The sequence below is a fragment of the Gadus morhua genome, chromosome 4 (assembly GCF_902167405.1).
Source record: "Gadus morhua chromosome 4, gadMor3.0, whole genome shotgun sequence".
NCBI classification, from domain to species: domain Eukaryota; kingdom Metazoa; phylum Chordata; class Actinopteri; order Gadiformes; family Gadidae; genus Gadus; species Gadus morhua.
The window spans coordinates 18,744,142-18,765,444 of NC_044051.1; the positions used below are offsets into that span (position 1 = coordinate 18,744,142).

The 21,303-nt window shown below is 46.8% G+C and overlaps 1 protein-coding gene across 3 annotated transcripts in view; it reads right to left on the bottom strand.

Moving 5' to 3' along the window:
• Window positions 1–140: 140 nt before the first annotated feature.
• zgc:162472 (titin) overlaps window positions 141–21,303 on the bottom strand; it is a 28,132-nt gene continuing 6,969 nt past the window's right edge. Inside the window, exons 3-28 of one of the 3 annotated variants that reach the window (XM_030354060.1) lie at window positions 18,143–18,803; window positions 17,911–18,017; window positions 17,693–17,758; window positions 12,861–13,019; window positions 12,135–12,268; window positions 11,932–12,026; window positions 11,767–11,821; window positions 11,367–11,501; window positions 10,849–11,082; window positions 10,438–10,501; window positions 10,156–10,342; window positions 9,946–10,059; window positions 9,530–9,657; window positions 8,698–9,085; window positions 8,367–8,495; window positions 7,999–8,035; window positions 7,807–7,911; window positions 5,041–7,329; window positions 4,085–4,241; window positions 3,631–3,730; window positions 3,507–3,540; window positions 3,211–3,321; window positions 2,288–2,383; window positions 1,780–2,011; window positions 1,351–1,642; window positions 141–950 (exon numbers count right to left, since the gene is read on the bottom strand). In XM_030354060.1, the coding sequence (XP_030209920.1) occupies window positions 840–950; window positions 1,351–1,642; window positions 1,780–2,011; window positions 2,288–2,383; window positions 3,211–3,321; window positions 3,507–3,540; window positions 3,631–3,730; window positions 4,085–4,241; window positions 5,041–7,329; window positions 7,807–7,911; window positions 7,999–8,035; window positions 8,367–8,495; window positions 8,698–9,085; window positions 9,530–9,657; window positions 9,946–10,059; window positions 10,156–10,342; window positions 10,438–10,501; window positions 10,849–11,082; window positions 11,367–11,501; window positions 11,767–11,821; window positions 11,932–12,026; window positions 12,135–12,268; window positions 12,861–13,019; window positions 17,693–17,758; window positions 17,911–18,017; window positions 18,143–18,803 (6,220 nt within the window). In that variant the 3' untranslated portion in view covers window positions 141–839. Of the gene's footprint in view, window positions 951–1,350; window positions 1,643–1,779; window positions 2,012–2,287; window positions 2,384–3,210; window positions 3,322–3,506; window positions 3,541–3,630; window positions 3,731–4,084; window positions 4,242–5,040; window positions 7,330–7,806; window positions 7,912–7,998; window positions 8,036–8,366; window positions 8,496–8,697; window positions 9,086–9,529; window positions 9,658–9,945; window positions 10,343–10,437; window positions 10,502–10,848; window positions 11,083–11,366; window positions 11,502–11,766; window positions 11,822–11,931; window positions 12,027–12,134; window positions 12,269–12,860; window positions 13,020–17,692; window positions 17,759–17,910; window positions 18,018–18,142; window positions 18,804–21,303 lie in introns of all 3 variants that reach the window. The other 2 variants (XM_030354059.1, XM_030354061.1) reach the window with 2 other exon arrangements.

Consider the following 21,303-nt stretch of genomic DNA (forward strand, 5'->3'; position numbering starts at 1 on the left):
AGGGTGCTTGCTGGAACGGATTAGGGAAGAACAGTGCCTTGTCAGCTCTCAAGAATGTATAACAGCAGTTTCAGCTCGAGTTCAGACATATTTATGAGAAACTAAACAAACAGTAATGCTCGTGAAATAAACTTCAAAAATTCCACTTGTATCCAAGGCTTGATTTATTAACATATCTTACAGGAGAGAAAAGGATGAATAAATGAAGTAATTTATGACAATGGATTGTTGAAGCGGTTCTAATCTGTGTCCAAAATGTTTTCGCCTTTTATCACTGACAACTTAAAACAATGGTACATTGAGCTAGTAACAGCAGAACGCAAGCAAAAAACAGTAAGTACAGAACATTTCCGAAAACGGTAACTTGCTGGGTATGAGACAGTAAACTTAACACAAACCTGAGAAACAAGACCAAGAAATGAGCACTGACACTATGACACTGGTGGGTTTACAAAGAATAGAATGTTGGCAGCTTTACAAAGACTATGGTTTCATGAGGTTACAATTGGCACCTTTTTCAACAGGCCAGAGATGCAGTAATCGTAAGTTCTGTGATTTGCTCAAGCAACATAATATGAGTGATGGTCATAATCTGAGGAGTTACCAACTAAAATACATCAGAGGACTAACAGTAACCAAAATATACACAAAAGGAGTTATGGTATATCTATTGTCAATTCAAACAACAGGTCAGAATGAGGCTGTTTGAAACCTAGATACTAAACAGCAGCAAATAAATAGTAACATAAACTTTAAACAGTTGAATAATCTTTAATATCTCTATATAGAACAAACTAAATGAAAAAAATAATACTAATAATTAAAAAAAGATTATCCACTCATTCGTCCACTTCTGTAAAAATGTCGCTCAAGAAGTACTGAGAGACGTTGGTGGGCTCCTCGTCCCCCCTGCTGACGCTCAGCTGGTCCTCCTGGTGGGGCGGGGCCGTCTGTAGGGGAGGGAGCACAGGGTTAGACAGGTGCTACCAGTCGCTACGGTGCATTGGATAGGCTGTTGGGTGATCTATCCACTACCAGCTGGTACGGTGCATTTGATAGGCTGTTGGGTGATCTATCCACTACCAGCTGGTACGGTGCATTTGCTGGGAGGCTGAGATATCCCCCGTACATCTGGGGGGACACTTCCACTTGTGAAGTGACCAATTTCTTTTTAGATATATATATTTAGAATATTTGGAAATGGCTTCTAATGGCAAATCAAAAAGACGCACCTATCCTGCGTCATGTCGTTAGGGAGGGCTAGTGAGAGCATCTTGTTAAAGGATGCTTCAACTAGCCATTAAACAACCCCCCCCCCCAGTGTTATTGCCCCGGGGTGGACAGCGTCACCTCAGCTGTTCTTCCAGAGGTGGCGGGCCGTGGTTCTGCGGGGCCCGTACTGACGCAGGACTCCGGCACCGGCACCGGCCTGCGCTCCGGCCTGCGCTGCGGTGCCACGGAAACGACTTTGAGTGGCGTTTTCTTGGCACCGCCTTCCGAGGCGGGGCCCGGTTTTCTCGCCGCGCCACGAGACGCTTTGACCTGCGGGGCGAGGGGCGGCGCTCTGACCTTTGACCCGAGGGTTCCAGAGGGGCCCGGGGTCACCGGGCCTGCGAGGAACGAGAGGAACCCCTTGGGCTTCCTGCAAGGTGAAATAAACCACAAAAAAAAAAAAATTAGATTAGAGAATCCCCGATATCAAAAAGAAACGCTTTGGTCCTCCATTTAAAACGTACTTCTTGTCTCCAAGATCAGGACCTTGCCCGTTCTCCGACTCACCTCTTCAGAGCAGGTGCTTTAGGAGGTTGGGTTTCTATTGGCCGGCTGGCGTCACCGGCCTCGTCTGGGGTGCGCCCGCCCTGCTCAGCCTCCAGAAGCCCAGTGGACCCTGGTGGTGGTGGTGTGTCAGTGGAGCCCTGCGACTGGGGGACATCAGCACTCGGGGCCTTCCCAGCGAAGGCCCTTCTGGTCTGCCTCGTCCCGGTAGACCTGGGCTGGACCTCCACCGGGGCTAGAGGATGAGGTTATACGCAAATGTTTCCACGTGGTGCCAAGTTTGGAATGTTGGATTGTTGATTTGAGAATTTTCATATTTGGACATATATCTATTTAAATACCTCGCAGAAACATTTGGTTAAAAAAATGATAAACATATGCGTTGACACTTTTCAGGCAGGAAAAGTCCAGTAGGCCAACCGTGAGAACCTGAACTGTGTGTGTGAACTTGTGCAGAGCCGTAGCACCCAGCCGTCGTCCGATACGACTGAAGGCTGTGGTCTGTACTCACCCTGCTCCCCTTGTCGACGGGCCCCTCTCTTCTTCTTGCTGGGGGGGTCCTGGGGCCCCTCAGCCGGCTCAGCGACAGCAGCGCTCGGACTGGGCTCTGCTCAGAAGGTACACACAACAGATCACCCACTTAAGTCTCATTGGCTTTATATTTAGGACGGTGCCTTCATGTCTGAAGAACACAGAGTGCCTGGTCGTTAACTTTAGTCGTTACAAGGCGTCCTGCATACCTTCCAACGATAAGGCGGGGAGCCGGGGCCAGTGAAAACACTACATATTACAACAAACACACACCGTAAATATTTCAAGTGACAGGTATATAAAATAAATGAATGAAGATTCACACGTTTTATCTCAAAGTGTTCGAATTCCAGCTGAAAAAGTGGACTTACTGGCGCTTTAAATCCATGATTAAACAAGTCTAGAACACGCTTCTTTGGTTTATAGTACTGCTGTTTATTACAACTCTAAGGGAGGGGCCACTAATAAATGTCCTCGGTCCGGCATGCAGAAAATGTGAAGGGAGACTCCAGAAGCGAGACATGCAAAATTGCTAGCCTGCGTCTGATATGCCGTGCCTCCAACACGGAAACACATTCCACACACGATAACACTGCGTTCCCTTGAGCCTTGCCCCATATTTACCGGCATCCTACCGGAAACATAAGAAGCCGGTTTGGCAGCCAGTGATTGCCAACAACCCTCAATAACAAGTGCTTAATTTATTTTGCTTATCGTCTGTTTAGCCAGCGACGTGACAGACGATGTGGTGGATAGTGCATGTTCAAGTGCAGAAGCATTACTGCAGAAGCATGCCATCGCTGCTAAAGTTTTCACAGAGGGCGGTCCAAACTGTGTGCCCATGTCTGACACACACACACACACACACACAGTTGTGTTTAGATAAAAATGTCTTCTACTTACTTTTCCTTTGCCTGGAACCGGACAACGCTCTCCTCCTCTTAGTGGGAGGTTCAGCCTCCACAGACCGGACCACAGCCTCTGGTAGCTCTGGAGCTTGGACTGGATCAGGGTCTATTGAGATGGGGAAAACAAAATCAGGAAATAACACAAACAAAAATATTTCTATCTATCTATCAGGTCTGTCAATTATACAGAAATAATTATGCACGTGATAATAATAATAATGTATTATTCAATTGTTCAAGTGAGTGAGTTACTGAGTGAGTGAGCGAAAGAGAGGCAGACACTCCAGCTACCTTGTTGGTGGTCTGGCTGCTCAGTCACGTGTGCCTGTGAGAAAGGGTTAAAGATGAAGGAGAGGTTGTCATGGTTGTCATGGTGAAGACTGAGGTACGAGGACGCCTCATTAACTCTGCCTACCGTCTGAGTTGGGAGGGAGGAGCCGGCGTCCTGGTGCAGACGGAGGCCGGACCTCCTGCCTGATGACCTCCCTGCAGGGGTCGCAGGGGTCACTGGGTCGCTGGCCAGGGAACAGAGAGGTCAGTACAACATCACCAGCAGAAATACATTGGTATGAATCAACTCATAATGTATTCTACATTTTTATTATTATTTCTATATTATTGATGGTTAACAACAATACAGCTATTTGCGTTAGGGTTTTCAAGCACATATTACTGACAACCATTTAGTTCATCCCTTCAGGTTGGAGTCACCCTCTATCCATAAACCATGCTTTGTCAGTTTGGAGGCATTACTGGTGTGTGTGTGTGTGTGTGTGTGTGTGTGTGTGTGTGTGTGTGTGTGTGTGTGTGTGTGTGTGTGTGTGTGTGTGTGTGTGTGTGTGTGTGTGTGTGTGTGTGTACCCGCTGACCTCAGTGGCTCTGGGGCTGCCTCGGCCCCAGGCAGATTGGGGGGGGCCTCAGACACCCCGAAGGCCCCCCCCGCTGTGGGGAAGACGGGGATCTCGGTGAGGGAGAGGATGAAGAAGGGTTCCTCCGGGTCGGAGGGGACCGGCAGGACGGGGAGCCCTGAGGGCATGGTACCGGGACGTTAGAGACACAGGAGGAAGGTTTGCTCCACACACACACACACACACACACACACACACACACACACACACACACACACACACACACACACACACACACACACACACACACACACACACACACACACACAGACACTAGAGCCCAACCGATATAGGATTTTTAAGGCCGATACCGATACAAATACTTTGTGATTTAAAAATCCGATATTCCGATATATCGGCCGATATATAAATATAAAAAAAAATCCAGAAACGCGCAACAAAACAAACAGATTTCCCTAACATTGGTTATTTGTAGTTATCCTTTAAATCCTTTTCACTCTCAGCTAACACGTAACAACAGCAAAACTGGACATGGTAGTCTTGAATTTAGTCATGCTTATCGACTTTAGAGAATTGATGGGGATGTTCTTTTAATTGTTATTCAAGCAATGTATGTCTCGTGACAGTTGCCAACTTACCATGAACACACTTGCACACATGAACAACACCGATGATCTCCGTCATTCAGTCTGCCTAACTCTGGCTGAATCAGCGGGTTTGGGGCGTTAGAGCGCCCTCTGGTGGACAAACCTTTTTTCTTTTTTTTTTAATATTCATTTATCGGCCATTATAAATGCCGATACCGAATAGTTTGAAAAATGCCTAATATCGGCCGATAATATATATAATATATATATCGGTCGGGCTCTAACACACACACACACACACACACACACACTGCATGTCCCCCAATTCTATAAGCAGCACATTTACGTCAGTTTAGTTATTCCTCTGACCTGTCTGAGGTGCGGGTGTGCTCGTCTCTGCGACTGGCCGGCTCAGGGGCTCAAATGCTGGAGCTTTGGAGGCCTGATCACACCTAGAAGCCCTTGAATTCTCCTGACCAACAGGGGGTGCTGTTGCTTGAGCCACGCTAGGCAACACCTCGTCAACGCCCTCGTCCACCACCGTGAAGGGGTTTTCAACCAACCACGAGGCGCCGTGACTGGACGTTGTTCCCTCAACGCTTGCTTCCCATGTTGACGATGCTATCGAGGCTGGAGGTTTGACGTCTTCGGTCGTATCGAAGGGGTCCGGAAGGAGGAGCGACTTCTCGGTGTTCGCAGGGCTTGTGTTTTTAAAATCTGGCATACTTCGTACAGATGGAATTAGCGTTGTTTCATTTGCGGAGGATACCACGGGATCCAACTGAGCCGCAACCGAAGAGGACCTCGATGGCCTTCTGTGTTCCTCAACGGCGTCCCTCCCCCCTCGGGAGTCCGAAGGGAGGGCCTCTCTTGGCGTCCCGGGGCCTGTGTCGGGCTGAGACGGTGGGACTTGGCGCCGGGTTGGGGGCTGCTTGACGTGGCTGACCCTGGAGGCCTGAGGACCCAGGTTAGGCTTGGGTTTGACATGGCTGATGCGACGCCTTGATTTGCCCGGAACGCACTGCGGTGTCGTCCGGACCACCCCCTCCTCCGACTGCGACGAAGAACCGTCGGATAAGGAATCCTTGGAGCCCGCCGGCGGCCGCACCGCCCCATCTCCCACCGCAGGGCCTCCTTCGGATGGGGAGGATTCCTCCTCTCGTTGAGCAGGCTGAGGGGCCGGAGTGGTGGTCCTGGTGGCCCCGGGGCCGCTTGTCTCCTGCGCCCCTTGCGCACGAGACTTTCGTGCCCCAATGCATCCAGAGGTCTCCGGTTCGTGGGGCTCAGAGATTTGCTTCGGAGAGGCTTGCAGGGGCGTGGGGGCCGCCACACGCCGGGCGGTTCTCGGTCGCGTTCCTACTTCGGAGCGTGATCCGTGATCTGCGACGGGCTTTGGTTCTGGTCCAAGCGAGGCCGGCACGTTGTCTTGTTTCGAGGTGTCTGAGTGGTTATCCTTCGTGGTTTGTACCTGTGCTACCATTGCCTGACTTCCTCCGGGGGAGTCCACGACGTCACCCTTCCCCTCCTCTCTGCCGACCCCTGCTCCCGTGGGCGTGATAGCCGATCCCGCTTTGATCAACGTAACCGGCGACAGTGAGGTAGGACCGGGCGTATTTAAGTCACCAGTGGCGCCGTAGGTGGATCCTGGTCCCGGCGGCGTCACCGTGCCCTCTGTGGGTTGTGGTTCTGAAGACGAGGCGTTCCCGACCGGACTGACCTTAGTCGGGTCCGACTCTACAGAAGGAGTGGTTCGGGCCCCCCGGCCCAGATTGGGTTTGGCTTTGGGGAATTGTCTCCTCCTCGCCACCATAGGTCTTGGCTGTACAACTTCAGCTACCTTTGCCGCAGTCGCGGGCAGCATTCCACTGGCCGCAACGTCACAGGTGGGATGGGATGGTGCAGGATCTGTCCGAGGTTCACTCCCTGTTGCCGCTTCCGGAACAGTTTCTAATGTAAATCTTCCAGAGGCCTCTTCTTGAGGGTCCTTCTTCACTGAGGTCTCCAATTGTGGTTCTACTTCAAGACCCTGTCCTCTGCCTGCGGTCCCATCCTGTCCGGCAGGTGTCTCCTCTGGGATCTCATCCCTACTAGGCGGCCGGAGTCCTCCTGCAGATGATGGTGGCACACGGCCCGTTGATGGAACAGAAGATTCCAGTTCCACCGCCGCTGGCAACGTCGCCTGCTCAGACACATCCTCCTTGTGCGCGGCTCCCGGCGTCTGCTTCCCGTCAGCCTCGTGTGATTCTGTCGTGGGGTTCGGCGTGGGTCGAGCGACCCTGGAGGCCCGAAGCAGGTTGGGCTTGGGTTTGATCTTGGCTAACCGCCCGGGCTTCCTCGGCGGGGAACTGATCGCCGCCACCGCCGCCGCCTCTACGGGGGCTTCTCTTTGCAGAGGCTTTGGTTCCGTCTTCACAGCGGCGAGGGGGCCGTCACTAATGCTACTGCCGGATGCATTAGGGGTATCGGGAATGGGTTTGTCCACTGTTAAAGCTTCAGGATCGTTGTGTGTTGCACTGATGTCCTGATGTGCTGAGTCCAGCGCGGGCGTGGGTGCATCTGAAGGCGCCATCGTGGCGGAGAGAATGTCAAGGAAGTCGCCATCGGGTTCGACGTCTTCCTTCTGGTTGGTAATGCCCGGATCACTGACGGCCGGTAAATCTGTAATGACATTGGGAAAGAATATGTTGTTGATTAGATTTATAAAAAGGTGCTTTTCAGGTTTAAGAGATATTATTTGAGTGTCATGTGTTAGAAGTGGCACAGCCATGGGTCAGCTATTAGTGGGTGAAATGCGCTGTGAGAATTTCTGTTCCTATTTCAGTTTCTGCAGGAGACGATTTCGATTTTTGACAAATTTGGGCATCTCATCCCTGATTGGTTCTGGGGTATCCATCTTGCCCGTTAATCACAAGTACATGAATGGAATGCATGTCATGAATCCCAAAGCAAAATAAGAAAGGGAGGGAGCAGAGAGGGATTGAGGATATCGTATGTTTAAACCTTGCTCTCTTCTGCTCTCTTTATAACCCGTGAAACTTACGTAGAGCAGCTTTAAGAGACAAAGGACTATAAAGTGTAAAACAAAAAGTGGTTGTTTATGTGAAACTGAGGTGGCTCTAAACTCTTGTACCACACCTGTAGTGAAGTCGGCCTCTGACGGATCCTCGATGTGGGCCAGGAGAGATTGCAGGGAGCGGTTGCCGATGGTCAGCAGGGTGTGAGCCGCCTCGTTGTCAGACACTGAATAAAAACAAAATGGTTGTCACGCAAATCCTGCGAGAAAAGAACGATATCTTTGGTAAAGTCCTGTCAAATGCTGTAACGTACCTTCCGTATGATCTGGAGACAGAAAGTCGATCACATCCTGGGAGCAGAGCAGATGGGAGAATGCTTTATAGATAATAGTCAACTTAAAATAACTGGTATAAAACATGCAATGTTTTAATGGGGACATTAAATGAAACATGGACAAGTAAGGCAGTAGAAAAAAGGAAGATGAAAAAGCTTCCTAAACATAATAAAGTGTGCCATTTCAATAGACTAGCGATGGAGCCAAAGTTCAGATGTTACAAGATGAGATCCAAAAACAATCAATTAAAAAAACCAGATGGATCATAATAATCATTATATGGTTAAAGGTGTTATGACGAAGCAAGGTGATGGTTCTGGGGGTGGGGGGGTTCAGAGGGACTTACAGCCAGCAGGTCTAAGGAATGCTCAAACGGTACTGAGTCCGTTTCATTCTGCGCATGCTCAAAGGGCGCGTGGTGGGAGGAGTCTTGGGTGATGTCCAACACGTCGGGCACATTAACCAAAATATCAAGCTGAGGAGAATGGAGCACAGGGGGGGGGGGGGGGGGGCATGGGGATGAGAAGAAACACATCCATGCATGGAAAATCAAATGAAGGGGAAAAACTAAATGATGTAACAGACCAGCCGAACACAACTGAGATACGAGTGATTGAGCGATGGCGCGATGCGGACGGGCGAGGGTGAAGCCGTGAGCTAGGTGGAGGTTCTCCTACCTCCTCCATGGTCTCCTCCACCGCCGACACCACCGGGCGCGGGGAGCGGAGGCTGACGGGCACGAAGACCGGAGCGCAGCTGACCCCCATGGGGTCCGACCCGCGGAGCCTGTTCTCCTCCTCTTCCTCCTCCTCCTCCAACCCCACCCAAACTGGCTCCTTCAGTCCTGCATCCTCCTTCTCCTCCTCCTCCTCATCGTCGCTGCAGTCCGACGGGGAGGCCCGGAGCGTGACCAGCTTTGACTGCTTGGGCTCCTGGGCCGGCGCCTTGGAGGAGGTGGTCTTGTGGGGGGGCCGCCTGGGCCTGGGGGTGGAGGAGGTCGGGGGTCGGCCGGGGGAGGCGGCGGGGTAGTTCAGGTGCTGGGTGGCTTTGGGCATCCTGCCGTACCTGCAACCACATCATCACACGTTGACCAAGAACAGCATCTTCTAGAATGCCATGATGTGTGGGATAGGACCATTTTAATGGTAGAAATATTAATAAAATCGAAACTCTAAGACAAAAACCAAGCAGCACATTGGGCTTCCGCAAGAGACTCAAGACTCTTTTGTTCCGAGGTCACCTGGACTCTGCATAGCCTCCCTCCTTACCCTCAGCAACACTCCTTCCTTACTCTCCTATTAACACCTGGCACTTAATGTACACACTTATTGTATATTGCACTTCCTGGCACTTGATAAAAGTAGTTAGCATTGTGTAGGATCTAACGCTAGCCATCTTTGTTGGATACACGGAATGGGTTAACCTAGCAATTGTAAGTCTCTTTGGATAAAAGCATCTGCTAAAAGCCCTAAATGTATGTGTAAATGGCTTCCATCTTGGTGGGCATACCTTGTAGGTTTGAGATCAATCTTAATGGGGGAGACTTCATCTTGAGAGGAGTTATCGTTGTCATCATCATCATCATCGTACTCCAGCTTCTTCCTTTTCTTGGCTTGGGTAAAGGTTTCTTCATCGACCTTTAGAGTAGAGCACTTTAGATACTTTACATTGAACGTTTTTTAAAATAACAACATTCTAGGCCAGGGGTTTTCAAACTTCATTGTGTCAAGGAACGTCAGACCAGAGCATGTTGACAAAGTTTGACATCATAACTCGGGAAGAATGGTATAGATTACAATGTTGAAGATCATATAATACATATTACAATGTTTAAAAGAAACCAAAATAGATTTTGGGTGCACCACCCTTTTTAAATGAAACAAGCCCCAACCAGACCAAACATGCCCGAACCCAGCACAACTCACCTCTTCTGCATCACTTGCGAGGGTTTCCAACGTGGCAGGTGCATCTTGGGAGTTGGAGGCTGGTGCATCTTGGGAGTCTGAGGCTGGTGCATCTTGGGAGTCCGAGGCTGGTGCCTCTTGGGAGTCCGAGGCTGGTGCATCTTGGGAGTTTTTGACTGGTGCCTCTTGGGAGTCTGAGGCTGGTGCATCTTGGGAGTCGGAGGCTGGTGCCTCTTGGGAGTCTGAGGCTGGTGCATCTTGGGAGTTCGAGGCTGGTGAATCTGGGGGCAGTGCGACGGCCTCCTTTCCTTTCTTCCGGCGGGGTGGTAGGACAGGTTTAACAGCCCGGGCCCGGGGCCGCTTGCCAGGTTGGGTCGTGGTGTCGCCGGATGGGGTCCCCTGTTCAGCATCTTCCGGCCTGGGGATTCAGAGTTGTGTGTTTAGAGTTTGTATTGCAGCCAACGGGTGACATGAGGACCATTGAATGAGGAGGGATTCATTATTCATGGTTACTCTTTGATGGATGAACCGTCCTCTGGCACTGCTGCTTCAGCCTCTTCGGGTACGGATGTTTCCGCTGTGTTTAGGAATGTAGTACAGAGATAAACGTGTGCACACTCAAAGCTTCTATTGGAAAGCATTTTGAAGGGAAGAAAACACAGCAACCCATGGCACAACAGTGCAAGGTTTATTCCTCAGTCTAAATCCATTTGGTCTTTGGAAAAACATATTGAGAAAGTCTCAACGCTCGCGCGATCACAGAACCATCACGCTATGCTTCTTTTTAAAACAAATACCCCAAATGATGAAATAGTTCAAGTCAAGTCAAGTCTAATACATCAACGCTGTTGCTTGGCATTTTTTATGTTTCCATTCTCCTAGAATAACTAAAGGAACAAAGAAGTAAAAGGGGACATCCACTACCTTGCACTTCCTTGTTGGCCCTCTTTCTGCTTTTGATCTTGGCCTTGGGCTTCTGGTCCGAGGGGCTGCTCTCGACGGGTTTTTCCGCTGAGGAAGGGTCAACGGGGGTCTCGGGCACGTCGCCCACGTCGTGCCGATCCCCAACGTAGTCGGGATCCTCCTGTCCGTCCTCCTCTTCCTCCTCCTCCAGAGGATCCTCCTCCACGTCGCTGAGGTCCTTTGCGGTCGTCCTCCCTGGGGGGGACAGGAGGTGCCTGGTGAGCTCCCCCAAGCTCTGAGGGGTACATGTGAGCCTCCTCATGCAAGAAGTTCCTTGCATGAAGCTCCTAAATAACCTGTCTCAGTACCGTGTCACCCCTACCTGCTCCTTAGTGACCCGTCTCTGTACCATCCAACCCCTACCTGCTCCTGAATGACCTGTCTATGTAGTCACTGTCTAACCCCTACCTGAAAGTTACTTTGGATAAAAGCCTCCAAAATGACAATACAGTTAATAGTAAATAATTCGTTAATTTTACCGTTAGCCTTCTTCGTAGGTTTTCTGGCCTTCTTCTCACTGGGCACTTTGGGCTTCCTCTTTTTCTGGCTCTGAAGCTCCAGAATCTTTTCCAGAAGCTTCGAAAAAAACTTGAGATCCAATTTCCGCCGTTCCTCTGAAAAGCCATGAAACACAAACCATCAGGAGAGGAGGTTCCTTAATGGCCATCCAAAGGAACGCCATTATCCCTCAGAAACAACACGTCGGATGGAAGCAACACTGTCGTTGATTTTTGTTCAGTGACAAAGACAAATACATGATGGGATAACAATATCATTGAATAGGATTAACATTTCCACTGATAAGATATAGTGCTAAGATGAAGAGAAAAGGAAGGTCCAGTGACGGCAAGGAATAATTGTGGTGACGAAGACCCTTACTGAAGGCCTTGTCCACCCTCCAGGAGTTCGCCCGCTCCTCCCTCTTGAATTTGTTCTGTGATAAAACACATAAAAGATCAGGTCAACACAATCATGTGATGAAAAATCATAACAACAACAATGTACCGGACTTCATTTGATTGACCTATAGAAGTTGGGTGTAACCTTGATCTCGGATCGGGCTCTGTGAGGGAACAGCTGGCCGATCATGGAGAAGTCTGTTCCCACCATGCTGACTGCCAGGAAGAACATGTCCGTCTCTGTAACACACACACACACACACACACATTAAAACAGCGAACATTATGCATTCAAAAAGTGCACAAAGTTGGCGTGTGATCCCAGAAGGTCGTTCACGTGGATCAGACCTTCGCTAGACCAGGCTTTGGAGTGGGTCTTCTTCCGGAAGCTGGAGTAGGTGGTGGTGGAGCCGCGCTCAAAGACGGCGTCCCTGTCATTGGCGGGGTTGGGCCCCTTGGCCCTCTTCACCTCAATCGTCAAACTGGGAGGAACAGAAGAAGCATTGAAGGAAGAGAAACCTCGGACCAACCCGCAGCTTTGCAACCCTTCGGCTCCAGAAACCAGCTGGCCTGGGGCCACCAAGATCTCATCTTTGAAAACAATATTGTCTAAGTTGCCTATGGATCTGTTTTTTAAGACATACCTTTCAAATTGTACCGTATCGACAAATTGCATGAGTTATAATTCCTTATGAATATAATGAAAATTGTTTACTAATACTACTACTACTATTACTACTACACTATCCAATGTATACTTTATAGAGGTTTACACAATATATGCTTATGAATTGTGATTACATGTGGGTAGGTCTCTGCTTAAATACATTTAAGTTTTGTACCAATGTATTTAAGCAGTGTCTAGTTACCTGATTATTAGACAGTAATAGTATCACCCCATCAAGTGACCATTCCCCTTCATGATGAGAAAACCCTTCGGTGTGCATTTCTACCGGTTAACGCGACTGTGGCCATTGGGACTAATCCGGGTAGATACTTTGCTATAGGATACGGACAAGGAATCGGACAGGAAAAGGAAATGTATATTTGAAAGGAAGTGGGAGCGTCGCTCACCTCTCCTCGTCGATGATCAAAGATCCGTCCTCGGCCACCTTCACCCTGGGGACCATCACCCCCCCCTCTTCCTCGTCATCCTCCACCTCATCATCTTCATCTTCCTCAACCTCAGCCCTAAGGCTTGAATCCTCGGGGTCCTTGACCTTCTCTGTGGATCTGTGGAGGGAAAATTGAAATATACAAATGTGTAGAAAGAAATTATACTAAAAGCACTAAACAGAGGATATGTATTGATTAGGTGAAATAGGGCCTTATCGGAGATAAAATACTCATAACTATTACTCCTAACCCTGTAGGAAGTGCTTTACATTGTAGTCTTAAAACAGAACATGATGCAAGTATGGACTCATACTGACTCATACTGATAAGTTTGCCCTCTATGGGTTAAACCATGCTATTGCGTAACCTGCTGTTGGAGGCTTTGGGTTACCAGGTAACACTCTGGCTCCACTGCCCTAAATCTGATTGTTGTAAATGGGAGTGCGTTGTTCAACATTTTGTGAAAGCCTGGACATCATATGGCCCCTTCACTAAATCAGACTGGGTGAGTTTTCAGCTGACTTGATTATAAAAAAGCAGTGATCTACCGAGCATTGTGACATCTTGCACGGAAGATCATGTGCAAAAACAAACAAATTCTGCATCAGTGAACAAGACAAGACGCAAGATAAATCCTGCGATTGGGAAACTATGCTGTATCAAACTTTTTCCGACTTTTAAACTGGCGCACAGGCTGTGGGACTCTCAGGCAAAACCCAGCAGAATATTAGGAGGAAATTTAAATATCCGAAGTGCAAAAAATGATCAACTGCAGCATCTTTTATATTAATCAAATTTTGAATTATTTGGTCTTATCAGAGAGATAGCTGAATGAAAACTCTCCTGATGACGTATTAAATGTTCACGCCTACAATATGTTTAGACGAGAAAGAGGGCTGATGGTCGACGTGGCGGAATATTGTTTTATGTCAAGGACAGTAAATTGTGCGCAAATTCACATATCCTGTGTTAATGACTTGGAATGCATCGTTCTCAAATTAAATCTCTCATCCCAAATGTCATTCATTGTGATTGGAATGTATAGACCACCGTCCACAAAAACTGTTTTCTATGATAACTTGAATGCCCTTTTGAAGGAATGTGATACTAAAAAATCATACAAATACTATTGATCATTTTAACATAAACTGGAGTGATAAAACAAAAAGGAAAGAGCTGAAACGTGTCACAAGTATTTTTGAATTCCAACAGATAATTGAAGGGCCAACAAGGATAACTAGTTCATCAGAGACACTCAATTACTTGGCTTTCACAAATAGAGAAATATTACAATTTGGTCACAAATTGTAATATCTGACCGGCTATCTGACCACAAAGGATTCTGATCGTAAGATATGTCTCTAAAAATGGATTGGATAAATGAGACTATAAATGAGACTATACGGTCACTAATTGGATAAATTGGATAAATTAGACTATACGGTCACTAATGAAACAGAGGGATCATGCCCTTAAGATGGCTCTCAAAAGTAAACTGGTCATTCATGCAGGCAAAGGCAACATTTTTCATTAATGCTTTAAACCTAGGGGAAATACCAGAAATCTGGCAGAATTCAAAATAATTAAAAGGGAAATCAAATGCCATCAGCAAACCAATAGAACTAAATATAGAGGGAAACGTAACAAATTATTCAAGTCAAGTGGCTGCAGCATTTAACTTGACAAAAACTCTCAGAAATGTTCTGGATCAAATTACTCTGTCACCCCTCTAGACACAGATGCTCCCATTCTGAGTTTTAGAGGTGAACAACTCCAAAGTGAATATGATGATTATATCCTCTCTAATGGCTTAAGGGCAAAGGATGTAGATTGGATGGACACCGTATTTATTAAAACTCATATGGAGGCACTCATCCCTTCCATCTCAAATATTGTAAATTGGTACATTAATGAAGGAGTGTTTCCCAGTTCCCAGAAGACTGCGATAATTACACCAGTATTCAAATCTGGTGATCACACTGTCATCAGCAACTACAGACCCATAAGCATTCTTCCAGCCATATCAAAAATTGCAGTAAAATAGATTTCTGAACAGATCACAGTGCATTTAAATACAGGTTCGTTCCCATTGCATCTTATGCAATTCGAGTTTAGAAAACATCATTCTACAGAAACAGCTAATTGATTACTTCTGGAAAATATAAGGGCTAAATTGGATAAGGGTGGAGTGGTGTTTTATTTTGTTGATTTAAACAAAGCTTTTGATTTGGTTAATCATGAGGTTTAAATTCAGATATATTTATTAAACACCTACCTGAAGTCTGTCTATCTACTGTCACCTGTCAGATGTACGCTGATGACTCAGCCATATATCTACATGCTAAAATCTAGAAAAACTACATGCCAAGCCCTAGAAAAACTATCAGCTGCAATGGTCAATATTTCAAATTGGTTAGCAAACTCATGTCTGCACCTAAATGTTGATAAAACGGTACGTATATTATTATGTTATTATATGTCAAAATCTGCAAATAGCAATCCAGATCCAGATGTGACAGTAGAAGGGAGAAGACTCTCAGTGGTCCAAGAGTTCAAGTATCTTGGAATAATAATAGATTCAAAACTCACTTTTAAAACACAAGTTAAAATAGTCCCAAACAAATTGAAATTCAACTTATCAAATCTCAGACACATCAGGGATTATCTAACTACAGAGGCCTCAAAGCTGTCCTTTCATGCTATGATTTTCTCACATATTAATTACTCTTACCAGCTGAACACAGGCAGGACGGACCACATTACGCTCAGCTGAAACATATTTTAAAAAGGCCTTGAAAACGGTTGTAAAATCTTGATGAAATATGACGTGTGGGAAAACATTTTTAAGTTCGCAGACATCTTACTTGTATATAAAATCTTTCATGGTATGGCTCCCCCTCTGCTCAAGGAATTTGTTAAAGGTACCATGGCATGAAAATGTCACTCTATGAGGTTTTCTAACATTAATATGAGTTCCCCTAGCCTGCCTATGGTCTCCCAGTAGCTAGAAATAGCGTTAGGTATAAAACGAGCACCAGCTATTCTGCTCCGCCTTTGAAACATGAGAGCTAGATTTCGACTGCGGCCCCATATGTCGTCATAAGGGGCCAAGTTACCACCCCTTTCTCCGCCTTGCCGGCCCAGAGAATTTGGGCCGCCAATGAGACAATGAGCTACGACCATGCGAGCACCACATACGTGTTTGTGTGTGAATACACACACTTTCACGCAAGTTTTGTACACTTCTTTGTTATTTGGATAACCGTTTTGCTGTTGGTGTTATGGCGCATAACACGTTGGGTTATCTGACGTCTCCAACGAGACTCAAATACTGTACTAAGGGCCCACTAACATACACACACACACACACACACACACACACACACACACACACACACACACACACACACACACACACACACACACACATATATATATGAAGAGCACCTGAGGAACCGGTGGAGAAGCAGCTTAAATAGCCTGCTTCTCCACTCATTCGGGGCTCCCTCAGCCATGAGGCTCGTGCCGGGATGGAGCCGAGTGATAGACAGTCACGGGAGAAGCCGGGAGCAGGAGCCACGCCGACCTCACCAACCGACCGGACCCGGAGACCCCTCACTCTTTTTGCCCCAGTGTGGAAGAAACTTGAGTTACTGTATGATTTCCCCTTCCTAGTGTGAGCTGCAGTAATAAAACTGTTTGTTTCGGGAATTGCAGCCGCCGACGACCGGGGTTGTCACTATATATATATATATATATATATATATATATATATTTAAGCAATAGATCACGACAGGCTGTGGTATGTGCTCATCATACCACTGTTCAGGGGCGTTGTTCGGCCCTCCGCTGCGCGTCGGGCCGGCGACCCCCTTCACAGTGGTATAATGAGCACATACCACTGACTGAAGTGATCTATTGCTTTTTTACTACGGCTACTATTATGGCAAAACGAAAGTCATAGACACATTACATTAAAAAAAAAAACAAGAAAGTCAAAATAGCTGTTTTTCTAAAGAATACAAAAAAGTAGTCCCTCCTGGCTGCCTTCAAAATGCATGACGGTCGCTATGCAACACACTTTAGCGTCCCTCCGAGAGAAGGCTAGGCTAGAGCGGTTCGACGGCAATTTATCCTATGGAGCAGTTCACTCACCGAGTGCCTACGCTTTCGTTAGTCTCTCCATCGCCTTGCTCACTCCCGGAGTAACAACATTTACACCCGCTCCATCATTCAACATATTTTTAGGCTTCAGTGAACTGTGCTATTGCTTTTATACAACTACTTTTATACTTTGTAACCGTTTCTACTTCCAGGCGCGGAGTGATATGCAAACTTTCACAAAATGATTGGCCGTCATAGCAGTTATGTATACGCTGTTGTATTATACAATATGTATACGCTGTTGTATTATACAACAGTTATGAACCAATCAGATCGCTGGATTTAAGCCACCCGTTGTATGTATATATATACACACACACACATATACACACACACACACACACACACTCGTATTTATATACACATATACACACACACACACACACACATACATATATAAGCATCCATAAAGTAGCATGCCATGGGACCTTTATCAAAATATAAACTCTTCCACTAGAGAGCATCCACATGAGGGAATTGTAAAATACCATCTAGAAAAAGTTATTTTGGGCAGTCAGCCCTTTCTTATAGTAGTATGGCCTTAAAGTAGTATGGTCTCGGCAGCACTAACTACTGTCTAGAAGTAATACTACGGTAGATAACACTAAACCGGGCTTAAGTCTTACACTTCTATTGTTGGCGACGCTGGGACCACTCTCTCATCCTCTGGAACGGACTCCTCCAAATAGGCTCTGGAGGGAATCAACAAAATAACACGCTTGGTTCGTAGAACTACAATTCCAACCCATAGATTAATCCAACCATCACATCAACGTACATAATGAACAGCGGTAGAGCAGCGCCGCTGGTTCAGAGAGGCTCCGGGGGGGAGGTGGGGACTCACGTCATGGGGTTTGACGCGGGGAGGTAGTGGACCAGGTCCCTCATGGTCATCTTGGAGGGATCCAGGGCGTACTCCTTTAGGCGGTATCTCGACTTCCTGTTTCCTTGCTAAGGGATGGAGGAAAAAGACAGCTGATGAATGGAAAAAGACAAAAGGGAGTGCCAAAAATAAACAGTTCATAAATCACTTTGTCTCTCACAAAGCACTTGCTGTGTCTTCTCAAATGACCCACCTTCTCCTTCTCCTTGCCCATCTCCTGCCGGAGCAGTTCCCTGAGCCTCTGGGCTTTGGCCATCCTCTGCAGGTCCGTCTGGTCGTGCAGCAGCTGGCTCAGTCGCATGTTCTTGGGCAACGTCTTCCCCACCTTAGAGGCCTTGGCCAACAGGATCCGGGCCCTCTCCGAGTTCTCCCTCGCCTCCTTGTTCGGGATGGAGAACGGCGCCTCGTCCGGTGGTTTTGGAGGGACTTCTTTGGCCGGACCCGCTGGAAGAGACTCCAGATTTTGGGGCTTCTCGGATGGAGTCGGCTCCACAGGGGTTTCCTGAGTGGTGGGATCGTTCCCTGGTCCAGCACCTTCTATGTGGGCCTTGGGGATTGGATCCACATGGTGGGCTGCTGCTGCTGCCGTTGTGATGGGTTCTTCGAGGTCTGACCCCGGAGGTCCAGCAAGCCCCTCCTCTGCGGGGGGTTTGGGCGTTTGGGTTTGGAGGTTCTGGTTTGCCGACGCCCGTGCAGACGCCCGGTTCGGGGCAGCGGAGACTTTGGGCTTGACGGAGACACGCTTCCTTCTTTGAAGGTTAGCGGAAGAGGAAATAGTGGTGGGGGCGGGGGTGGTGATGGAGGTGGTGGTGGTGGGGGCAGTGGATGCCTCACCATGGTCATCAGCAGCTTCCCTGCAAAGTGGAAAAATAAAGAAGAAACTTCAATATTTCATAACTTATTTTTGTTTGGTGTGTGAGGAATTGATGGTCACAATATTTCGGAGACTTTTAATAAAAACATAAAAAATAACTACGAAAATAGATACGATTTAGGAGCTATTATTTGACTATATTACTATAAAAGGCATAACCATCCTTAAGCCATTAGTGAGTGAAATGTGCTGTATGTTTTGAGTTGACTGCCCCTATTCAGTTTTAGACCACTCCCGGCTAATTTCTGACCAATAAGGGCAACGCTTTCCTGATTTGTTGGAGGAATACATCTTGCCTGTCAATCAAAGGTGCTTGAGATGCAACACTTTTCAATGGCACTTTTCGTTTCACTCTCTCTGTCTTTACTCTCAAATCATGCCTTAAAGCTTGGGTAGGCAATTTGGAAGTATCCATTCAGTAATCATTCAGGTAGGGCTGAAGGATTTATCGAATTCAAACCGACATCGCAATGTATTATAGAATGTGATTTGCAAATCGTGAGGGCTGCGATTAAAAAAACTTTTTTTTTTTCGTAAAAATAAAGATCTGTATTATAGTTATAGTAATAGTTAATAAATATGTCATAATATCAATTCATGAATTAATTCATCTCAACACATAGGCCTGGCATGAAGGAAAGAGCAGTTTATATGTTGACTGCTTCAGATGTTGTGTTGGTCATACTATACAATGAGTTATTGCTTGTTTGAGAATAATACAGAACATAAGGAACTTAAAGGCCCACTATGCAACTTTTTTAGCCAAAATTACATTAATTATGCTGGTTGAGAGTTATTCTGATGGTTCTGCAACCATTTCTGGGTCGTTTGGTGGGTGTGTCATTGCCCAATGTCACCTCTCCAAGGAAAAAGCGCATATGCAACTTGCTCTGTTCAGACCGACACAATCCGGATGTGACGCAGCGGAAGTATCCAATCGCGCCTCGAAAATGTAGTCAGATTGTTTCGAAAATGCTTTACGGCACAGACAAAACACACCCAAACATGGCACCGGCTAGATATAAACAGCCAGTTGCGAGGCAATTGTTGCATTCATCATGGATCAATCGACTGATAAGGGACCCAAGAGGCGACTGTCGGTGGAACAAAAGAAGAATGGACCAGAAAAGAGATCAGACACGAGTGAAAGGGGAACTATGCAACTTTTTTGGCTTGATTTACCTTAATATAACAGGCTAAGAGTCATTGCGATGGTTCTATTATACATTTTTGTTTGATTGTTCGTTGTTTCGACTCCCCCTTGCGCATCTTGGCGGAGAAAAGGAATATGTTTCTACCGGCGACCTACCGCCCACTCTCGCGGGAGTCTCGGGTCTCGCGAAGTAAGAATTGCTTTACGGCACAGACCCCCAAACACGGAACCGGCTCGATATAAACACAAGTAACTAAGGGATTGTTACATTCATCATAGATCAGCCGACTCAAAAGAGACAGAGAAACCCAATGTCGGAGGAACAGAAGAAGAGAAAAGGGAGACTGACCGACAGAGAGGCCAGACACAATAAACGTTTGGCAAGCTTTTCAGGAATAGCGTGAACTGAAAGAAAAAGAAGACTGCAAATCAGACGCCGACTTGGCCGTGTTGCTTTTGAAATTGAAAGTACCCTTGGGTGAACTTTGTCTTCGTGGTATTCTTGATGTTGATAGTCTCTGTACAAATGTGTTTGCTCAACCATTTTGTTGTGAGCCCTGTAAAAATTGTTTTCTCGACCGTTTTGTTGTGAGCCCTGTATGTTTCTAGCTTGCTTGGTTGCAATCATATAAACACCTTTGTTTCCATGGGTGTTTTGCTGTTCGTCTGTCTCGTCCCCCAGATACAGACTGAATCCCCGAATCCAGGTTCTTGTTTATTTAGATTATTATGTTGGCCAACACTCTTACACTGATTGTTCTGTTCAACCTAAAATAAAACAATTATAATCTAGGATATAAACTCTCCACGTCAACTATAAAAAAGGATGGATTTATGTTTATTGCAATACAAATACACCATTTTAAAAATGTATAACCTTGCCTACACTTTATGAACATCTACGTCGGACATGGCTCCACGCATTCGCCGGCTTGCACAAACAAATGCACATGGCTCGCGTAGAAGTGCATGGGGAAGGGTCGTCAACGAGTTGTTACGACAGTGTTGTAAAATATCTACTACGAAGCTGTAGGGGGCGCTGTGTAGAGAAATGTGCGTGACAAAACCAAGAAAACAGCGAAGAAATGCCCGAAGTTGCATAGTGGGCCTTTAAACAAAAAAAGTGCATGCTAAATCGCGATCGCAATATTGTCAAAATAATCGAAATTCGATTATTTCCCCAAATCGTTCAGCCCTACCTTCAGGCCTCCATGCCCAATGAGTGTACAAACAGAGTGTGCGCATGTAGGCGGGTAGGTCGTTAGACAGACAGGTAGTCCATCCAATAATTTCTGAATTAAACGATTGGCTTTTTACAGGCCAGCAA